We start from the raw sequence: 9,945 nt of genomic DNA, 5'->3' as shown, positions 1-9,945 counted from the left end.
TTGAAGACACGTTTTGAGTACCGAAAAGCTTTGGCGAGTCTCAAAAGATTTGTTACATGCTTCCACACCTTCGTATTTACTCGAGAAACGTAAACAAAGACGAACAAAGTCATGGATGACGTCACAGTGCACTCGCGCTATATTTCCCGCGATAAATGTAGAGGTGGATCAAACATCTGTAATGAGTGTACTGGCTATTTCAGTATAGACTGCGATATCTGCCTCATTGACATATGATTTGTTTTTAATCTTTTTCTAATAAAATATTTTAAAGCTAATTGTGCATGCATGTACAGTAGGTAGGTAAAGTATATGGGTAGGGAGGAAATAAACAATAGGACATTTTGAACTAAATAAAAAGGAATAAAATGAAAAAAAAAGAATCAGTTAGAAAAAACTTATTGTCATGTTTCGTGTACATTTTATTTTTTGTTACGAAAGATTTGTCGTACGACTTAATTTTTTATGTTGGAAAACCGCGCCATACTCGATGTATGCACAACTCTGATTCTCTGTATCGAGGCTTGTAATCCACAGTGTAAGTCTTTTGACATTTGTAAACTAGGTTATTTCAACATATTTTTATGTGAATTATCTGTATGTTTCATGTCAGTAATGCTAAGCGATGCATATTCTTGAAATCTTGTATTTTATGTTTACCATGTGCTCGGTGTATGGGGCGCCATTTTGTCCATCATATTTCTGGTCATTTAATTTCGAGTTGCAGTTGATTAATTTACTTTAACTTGCTGTTTATCATATGAATAGACTGAATTCAACTGTTTAAATCATATGTGTAAGGTTTCATAATCTAATTGCAAACTCTGTCCTAATATTTTTTGTATGGAAACCTGTACCAGTCATTGATTGTTACATTTTTTTTGTTACAGCTTTTTACCGTCGTCTGAGACGGTTATCTGTCTCCCAAATAAACTGATTTCACCGACACTTGTGAGTCCGACTTTTATTGGGGCAGAACAGTAAAAAGACTAGGATGTCTACCTCAGCAGAGCAGATCACTCCCGACTCAACAGAGGGCACCCAGGTCACTCCTGACCCTACAGAGGATGCCCGGGAATCACAGACGACTGATGGCAAGAGGCAGTACGTCACACAAGATGAAGAGGAGTATCAGGAAGAGTACTATCAGGATGAGGACTCCTTTGCCGACATCTTAGCGAAGAAGAGGGCTGATGTAAGCCGAGCAAAGGCTAGGATGGCATACACCGCCAGAGAATTGGAGCTCAGGAAACAACGAGTGGAACTCGATGCTGCAATGGAAATGCTACATCTCGAGAGAGAGGCTGCAGAAGCTGAAGCTGATTGTCAAGCCTTTGAATCGACCATGATACAGATGTCACCTATGAAGAGACGAACGAGTTCCTTAGGCGAAGTCAGCAACTTTAAACCAGGACAGGATCAATCCACTCCACGTCAACCTTCTGCATCGCCAGGACTACTGACCGGTACTTCCGATCCGACTCAACTTGACCCGGATGCACAACCCTATGTACCTGCAGCACAGCCTTTGGTTCCTGACACACAGCCGTCCGTGCCTGTCGCACAACCGTACGTGCCTACTGCACAGCCTTATGTGCGTGCCGCACAGCCGTACGTGCCTACTGCACAGCCTTATGTGCCTGCCCCACAGCCCAACGTGCCTGCCGCACAGCCTTATGTGCCTGCCGCACAACCTCACGTGCCTGCCGCACAACCTTACGTGCCTGCCGCACAACCTCACGTGCCTGCCGCACAGCCTCATGTGCCTGCCGCACAGCCTTACGTGCCTGCTGCACAACTTCACATGCCTGCCGCACAACCTCACGTGCCTGCCGCACAACCTTACGTGCCTGCCGCACAACCTCACGTGCCTGCCGCACAACCTCACGTGCCTGCCGCACAACCTCACGTGCCTGCCGCACAGCCATCCATGCCTGCCGCGCAGCCTCATGTGCCTGCCGCACACCCTCACGTGCCTACCGCACACCCTCACGTGCCTGTCGCACAACCGTATGTGGCTGCCTCACACCCCTTATCACCACTTGTGACTGATCAGGGACCACAAGTAACTGATGTTACCCGATTCCTCCTGAGGAAGGACTTGCTATTCTCCAGACTTACTCACTTTGACGATAGACCAGAATCATGCAGTGCCTGGAAACACAGCTTTATGTGTGTAGTGAATGAGCTTCAAGTCTTGGACTCCGAGCAGATGGACCTTCTTATCAAGTACTTAGGTCCGGAATCTAAGAAGCACGCAACAAGCATGAGGACATCCAACATCTTCGACATCTCAAGAGGACTAAGAAGACTTTGGGAAAGGTTGGATGAGCGCTATGGTGCACCAGAACATGTGGAAGCATCCGTAAGAGCCAAACTGTTGAGTTTCCCAAAGCTTGGCAACAGAGATCATCAAAAACTTTACGATCTGTCAGACATTCTTATGGAGATGAAGTTTTTGAAGGAGGATCCGAAGTACAGTGCAATGTTGGCCTATCTAGACTCATCCTCAGGGATTAGACCCATCATTTCAAAACTTCCGTATGGCCTGCAGGAGAAATGGACCAACAGAGCCATGAAGTACAAGCTTGAACATCAGACTGTGTTTCCACCCTTTGGTGTGTTTGTTGACTTCATGAAGGAGATGAGCAGAGTGAAAAACGACCCAAGTTTTGCGTATCACACTGACGCTAACCACAACGAAAAGCAGCCTATGAACGTTCCAAGGGGAAGAGTGAACACGAAGAAAACCACAGTGTATCAACCAACAGGATCCGGAAATCTGAGCGAGCCGAAGCTTGATGTGTGTATAATTCACACCGGTCCGGGTGTTAAACACAGTGTCAATAACTGTCGAGTGTTTAAGGCCAAGCCTATTGAAGAACGTATGAAGTTGCTCCGTGAACACAGACTCTGTTTTCGGTGTTGTTCCGCAAGTCATAGGAAACAAGACTGTAAAGAGGCCATCATGTGCAAGGAATGCGGAAGTGAGTTCCACACTACGTCTCTCCATGTTGATTCGTCACCAGCTCCTACCACTGGAAGGGCCTCATCAGTTCATGGCGGGGAGGAGGCTCCTAGGCGTCAGCAAGTAACAAAAGAACAGCACGTCACAACCATAAACAGCAACTGCACAGAAGTAGGGAAGGAATTTAAGGGAAAATCTTGTGCAAGAATTGTTCCCGCGACTGTCACCTATGATGGAAGAGCTGTCTCTCTGTATGCTATGCTTGACGACCAGAGTAACAAGACCTTGGCTAAGAAGGAATTGTTTGACTTGCTGAACATCAATACAGAGACAATACCTTACCTGATGACGTCATGTTCTGGACAAGTGACAACCTTCGGGAGAACTGCCTCAGGACTCTATATTGAATCAGCCAGGGGTGAGACCAGACTACCCTTGCCGTGCACGTTAGAGTGTGATGAAATACCGAACAACTACCAAGAGATCCCTACACCTGACGTTGCTCTTCAGCACGAGCACATGCGGGATATAGCCGGCGACATCCTACCCATTGACGCTTCAAGAAAAATTCTGTTGCTGATAGGAAGAGACCTTCCTCAAATCCACCATGTTCTTGAGCAGCGCATAGGACGTGACCACGAACCATTTGCACAGAGGTCACCCCTTGGTTGGACGATCATCGGCGACACATGCTTGTCTGGACAACACAGACCAAGAGCTGCGAATGTGTACAAGACCTTCATCACGGACAGCGGACGTGGAACTATTCTTGAACCATGTGCCCAGTACTTATCCGTGAGAGAGAAGCTTCCAACCAGAGATGTGACAAACAGATTACGGGTATCTGACACTTCATCTGATGAACACTTATTCAGACGCACACCAGATGATAACAAAGTGGGATCATCAGTGGAAGATAGGATGTTTATGGACATCATGAACAAAGAACTATTGATAGGTGAGGATGGAAAGTGGGTAGCTCCCCTACCCTTCCGCCAACCAAGATTACGACTACCAAACAACTATGAGGTTGCATTGAGACGTGCACGAGCCTTGGACGCAAGTCTCAAGAGAGATCCAGTAAAGAAGGAACACTTTGCGACCTTTATGACAAAGCTGTTCGACAACGATCATGCTGAGAAAGCACCCACTTCCAAGTCAACGCAGGAGCAATGGTTTCTTCCTCTCTTCGGGGTCTACCACCCTCAGAAACCTCACCAGATCCGGGGCGTATTTGATTCCTCTGCGAAGTTCAAGGGAACCTCTTTGAACGACCAACTGCTGTCTGGCCCGAACCTCACCAACAGCTTGCTTGGAGTGTTGCTTCGTTTCAGGAAGGAGATGATTGCTGTCGTAGCAGACGTGCAGCACATGTTTCACTGCTTCACCGTCAGAGAAGAGCACAGAGACTTTCTCAGCTTCCTTTGGTACAAGGACAACGAGATCGGAACGGAACTAACAGAATTCCGAATGAAGGTCCACGTTTTTGGTAATAGTCCTTCTCCGGCCATAGCGACACTGGGCCTCAGGAAGATCTCAGAACTATCTGAGGAAAGCCATGGACCTGATGTCAAGGAGTTCATCAAGAGGAACTTCTACGTTGATGATGGTCTGACATCATGCTCAACAAGCCAAGAAGCAGTAGACCTGATGTGCAGAACCCAGGACGCATTGAAGCAATACGGGAACCTAAGGCTCCACAAGTTCGCATCAAACAGCGCGGATGTCATGAAGGCGTTTGAGCCACGAGACTTAGCACAGGACATCTACGACCTGAACCTTGATGAGGACCAGCTCGTGCAACGGAGTCTTGGTATGCGATGGAACTTGTCGAGTGATATGTTCGAGTTCCGCATCTCTACTGATGACAAGCCCACAACACGCAGAGGTGTACTGTCGACAGTGAACAGCCTCTTCGATCCATTAGGCTTTCTCTCACCTGTTATCATCAGCGGGAAACTCATTCTTAGAGACGTAGTGACCTGTACCTCAGACTGGGATGAGCCGCTGCCGGACCATATTCTGGCAAGCTGGGAAGAGTGGAGTTCATCTCTGAAGGAGTTGGAGAAGATCCACATACCCAGAACAACCGTGGTACATCTTAGCAAGGCAGTAAGAAAGGAACTGTGGACATATGCGGACGCGTCAGAGAAAGCCATAGCTGCCGTTTCTTACATGAAGGTGTACTACGAAGATGGCTCTGCGATGACTGGATTTCTACTAGGGAAGTCTAAAGTGGCACCAATATCAGGCCATACCATACCCCGTTTAGAGCTTTGTGCAGCTGTTCTAGCCATTGAGATATCGCAGATAGTCATGGATCACATGGACATAATGTTCGACTCGGTGAAGTATTTTTCCGACAGTCGTGTGGTATTGGGGTATATCCACAATGATAAGAGACGATTTTTTATTTACGTCTCCAACAGGGTCGAGAAAATCAGAAGCCTTAGTGAGCCGTCGCAGTGGAACTTTGTGCCGACACACCTCAACCCTGCTGACGAGGGCACTAGAGGCGTAGTTCCTAAGGACATTGGAGAGTGTGCTTGGCTTAGAGGAACTACTCACCTGCAGCGCATTGACGACGAAACCAAGGCAGAAGGGTTTCCCCTACAGGAACCTCTGTCAGACAGAGAAGTCAGACCTGTATGTTTGAAGACTGAGTGTGAACCTATGCTTGGAACTCAGAGATATGAGAGATTTTCCAGCTGGGACAGATTGGTCGAGGGTATCGCCCTGCTCCAGCGATTCATCATAAGCAGAAAGGGAGGTAAATCACAGATTTTACCGAAGTCCATAGACTACTCTCAAAGAGCAGAAAACTACATTATCAAGACAGTGCAAAGAGAAGTCTATTGTGAGGAGATTTACTGTCTGAGGTCCAAACAACCATTGCCGAAGAATAGCAGCATTCTTGCATTGAGTCCGTTCCTCGACGACGATGGTATTGTTAGAGTTGGTGGACGCTTAAGACATCTCAACGATGCGACTGTCTGCAAGAACCCTATACTGATACCGGGGAAGCATCACATTGCGACCTTACTTGTACGCAAGTACCATCAACTGGTGCAACACCAAGGGCGCCACTTTACGGAGGGAAAGGTCAGGTCCTGTGGGTTCTGGGTCACCGGCTGCAAGCGCCTTGTTTCGTCCCTCATTCACAAGTGTGTTACTTGTCGGCGACAACGTGGGAGCTTCGCAACCCAGAAGATGTCTGACTTGCCTACAGACCGCATACTGCCAGGAGAGCCACCGTTCACTTCGGTGGGAGTAGATATCTTTGGGCCCTGGGACGTCGTGACTCGTCGCACTCGGGGAGTTCCAGCCAACGGCAAACGATGGGCAGCACTGTTCACATGTCTGGTGACACGCGCAGTCCATGTCGAGGTAGTAGAGGAGATGTCCGCATCATCCTTCATCAACGCCCTGAAGCGCTTTACAGCCATACGAGGACAGGCAAAGGAGTACCGTTCCGACAGAGGAACCAACTTTGTTGGCGCTACCGACCCTCTACAGATCGACGCAATCAACGTGGAAGATCGTCAGGTCAAGGATTTCCTGCACTCTCGGGGAACAACCTGGATTTTCAACCCGCCCCATGCATCCCATATGGGTGGAGCTTGGGAGCGCATGATAGGGTTGACACGGCGCATATTGGACAACATGTTGAAGGATCATTCAGCACAGGGTCTTACGCACGAGGTACTTACCACCTTTCTGGCCGAGGCAAGTGCGATCATAAATTCTCGCCCACTTACCGCCGTTTCGTCAGATCCAGACTCGCCTTTTGTTCCTACCCCAAGCATTTTGCTTACTCAGAAGACGGATGTACCGACCGAAGCTGTATGCGACACAACTGCTAAGGACCTCTTCAAGGTACAGTGGAAGAGAGTACAGCACCTCGCCAAGATGTTCTGGGACAAATGGAAGAAGGAATACCTGCATACCTTGCAAGCGCGTAAGAAGTGGCATCATGGTCAACGTAACATTAGTGTTGGTGACATAGTGTTGTTAAAGGATGTCGAAACCCATCGCAACAACTGGCCGCTTGGACGCATTACTGCAACGTTTCCTGGCAAGGACAACTTGGTTCGCAAGGTTGAAGTACGTGTCAGTAAGGACGGCAAGACCACCTCTTACGTCAGACCAGTGACGGAACTCATTTTATTATTGGAGAACTGAATGTTTTCTGTACTAAATTGTATTCAAATCTTGTGTGATATAATTTTATATATCAGACGGGGAGTGTCATGTTTCGTGTACATTTTATTTTTTGTTACGAAAGATTTGTCGTACGACTTAATTTTTTATGTTGGAAAACCGCGCCATACTCGATGTATGCACAACTCTGATTCTCTGTATCGAGGCTTGTAATCCACAGTGTAAGTCTTTTGACATTTGTAAACTAGGTTATTTCAACATATTTTTATGTGAATTATCTGTATGTTTCATGTCAGTAATGCTAAGCGATGCATATTCTTGAAATCTTGTATTTTATGTTTACCATGTGCTCGGTGTATGGGGCGCCATTTTGTCCATCATATTTCTGGTCATTTAATTTCGAGTTGCAGTTGATTAATTTACTTTAACTTGCTGTTTATCATATGAATAGACTGAATTCAACTGTTTAAATCATATGTGTAAGGTTTCATAATCTAATTGCAAACTCTGTCCTAATATTTTTTGTATGGAAACCTGTACCAGTCATTGATTGTTACATTTTTTTTGTTACAGCTTTTTACCGTCGTCTGAGACGGTTATCTGTCTCCCAAATAAACTGATTTCACCGACACTTGTGAGTCCGACTTTTATTGGGGCAGAACACTTATGTAGATATTGCATATAGTCAGACCATTAAATTTAATTGTGGGAAATTACGCACCTGCAAAAGGTATCAATCTCTCTCTCTCTCTATCTCGGGGTAGGGGGTTGCGCTGTATGTATCATAACCATTAAAATCAGTACATTTGGCATACTTATTGTAGAGCAATACTCTGTCAAAAATTCTTTGACGTTCGTTGATACCTAAATAAAACTATAAGTTGATGCAAGGCATGTGTAATTCTCGCTGCGCTCGCGAGAACGGTAGCACCGTAAAACATATTATGAAACTTACTGAACAGCTTCACAATGTCAAACTACAGATCAAGTTTACACTTTAATAGCGTTTGGTTGACATATTTTCGAGAAAATTAATTTTTTTATATTCCAATTCTTTAATGATCGGGTTCGTTATCGGGTTCGGTGTGTATTGAATAAACGAGGCCACTGTGTCAATCGGCAATCCTCGGCTGATTCCGCTACGCTCCATACAAACCTCGGATGTGATTGGTGTAGGAATATGCATCGAATCGATGCATTTCTCCGCCGGAAACTGCCTTTTTACTCAGTAGTTTTACGAGTAAAGATGGCTGCATCCAGTATACAATGTGATTTTGATGAAGCGCTGGAGTTTGCAAAAGAATGTGTAAATATCAACTTCGAACTGAAGGAAAAACAGATACAGACATTAAAATCATTACACGAGGGGCATGATACAATGGCAGTTTTACCCACTGGGTTTGGTAAAAGCATTATATTTCAGCTCCTTCCCTTCCTGTTTCAGAGGAAACTCGGTAAACAGCAACCCATGATTAGTTTGATAGTCACGCCTTTAAATTCTATCATGCAGGATCAAGTTCGATCGCTAACAAAACTTGGTATAAATGCCTGTTATCCTAATATTGAAGGAACAGATGTTAAAACCTTCGATGCGGTCAAAAGGTAGGTGTTGATTTGTACCAGAGACTGGTTGTACAATGAACCAAAGTTATCAAGTTTACATTAGCCTAATAAATTTCTATATCGATAGTTATTATTATACCTGAGACGATATACAGAAAAAAACTTCATGCATTAAAGATATTTATTCATAGTTTTATAAGTTATCTCAAATATATGCAGGTCCAGAACAATCACAAGATTTAGCTGCATAGCTTGATTTACCTACATAGCTTTATTTACCTACCTAAAGTAGGTTTTTTTAGCTACTCAATCATACTTTTGTTTTAATTGGGCATAAGTACTTAAAGTCGCACTCGGGTGAAGCTATATTTTTCAACTGTGAACAGATCTAAAAGCTAGGAGTTAAAATGTTGCTCTTTTTGCACAAATGCATTCAAAGTTCTAAATGTTTTGGGGCTATGTATTATTGTTTATGTATTACCAAAGAGCTACTTCTTAATGGAATAAAAAAGAAGAACAGTTCTGGGTAACATAAGAATTAATTGGTGACAATTCTGCACAATATAAAGTAATCACACTTATCCATGTCTCATTGCACATACAGTTACTCAAACTATAGAAATGCATGTTTTCTTTAAAACTGCATGCTCAAAAGCAGTGATTTTTTTTGGCTCTGGGTTGCTTTTATAAATCTACACTACACAAATATAGGTTGACAGTTCATTGCGACTTTTTGTCTGTTACTTTAAAAAGAGCAAAATTGCATAAAGGTAGCTAAATAAACCTACTTCTGTTAGGTAAATAAAGCTATGTAGGTAAATCAAGCCAAGTAGCTAGATCTAGTGATTGAACAGGACCCGACATGCTGTATGAAGGATTTATTTTTCCTTTAATATGTGCATGAAAAAGTTGTAATGTAAGAGGTTACCCTTAAGAAATATTTAAAGTCAGTTTATCTATTCATTATATTATTTGGTTTGGACGTTTAATTGAATTAAACAGAACACTTCATGTTTTTAACTTCAAAAGTTTAGTTATTTGCTTTGATCAAAGATTGGTCATAGTAAATACATTCAGACTATCATTTTCAAAAGCTGATATATTTCTGGCTGTCATTTATCATTGAGTATTAAAGAAACTTGTAAGCCCTATATCATTGACTTACTAAAACTTAAAAATCAAACCAATTACAGTATACAGGATGAAGATGACTCAAATTCAGAGGAAGTTGAGAATCTTGCAATTTTTAGTGC

The 9,945-nt window shown here is 44.0% G+C and overlaps 1 protein-coding gene across 1 annotated transcript; it reads left to right on the top strand.

Annotated features, from left to right (window-relative positions):
* Positions 1 to 407: 407 nt before the first annotated feature.
* LOC128186699 (uncharacterized) lies at positions 408 to 7,760 on the top strand. Its single transcript, XM_052856541.1, has 4 exons — positions 408 to 538; positions 891 to 1,825; positions 2,057 to 7,350; positions 7,703 to 7,760. The coding sequence occupies exons 2-3, from the start codon at positions 995 to 997 to the stop codon at positions 7,148 to 7,150; spliced, it is 5,925 nt and encodes a 1,974-aa protein (XP_052712501.1). The 5' UTR covers positions 408 to 538; positions 891 to 994; the 3' UTR covers positions 7,151 to 7,350; positions 7,703 to 7,760.
* The last annotated feature ends 2,185 nt before the right edge of the window (positions 7,761 to 9,945 follow it).

The sequence above is a fragment of the Crassostrea angulata genome, chromosome 6 (assembly GCF_025612915.1).
Source record: "Crassostrea angulata isolate pt1a10 chromosome 6, ASM2561291v2, whole genome shotgun sequence".
NCBI lineage: Eukaryota > Metazoa > Mollusca > Bivalvia > Ostreida > Ostreidae > Magallana > Magallana angulata.
This window is presented reverse-complemented; position numbering and strand designations above follow the sequence as displayed.

Bases quoted from the DNA above. Each gene is read 5' to 3' on its own strand.
- LOC128186699 (XM_052856541.1), top strand. From the start codon at position 995: ATGTCTACCTCAGCAGAGCAGATCACTCCCGACTCAACAGAGGGCACC. The intron at 1,826-2,056 runs GTGCCTGCCGCA...GTGACTGATCAG, and splicing joins TGCCTGCCGCACAACCTCAC to GGACCACAAGTAACTGATGT.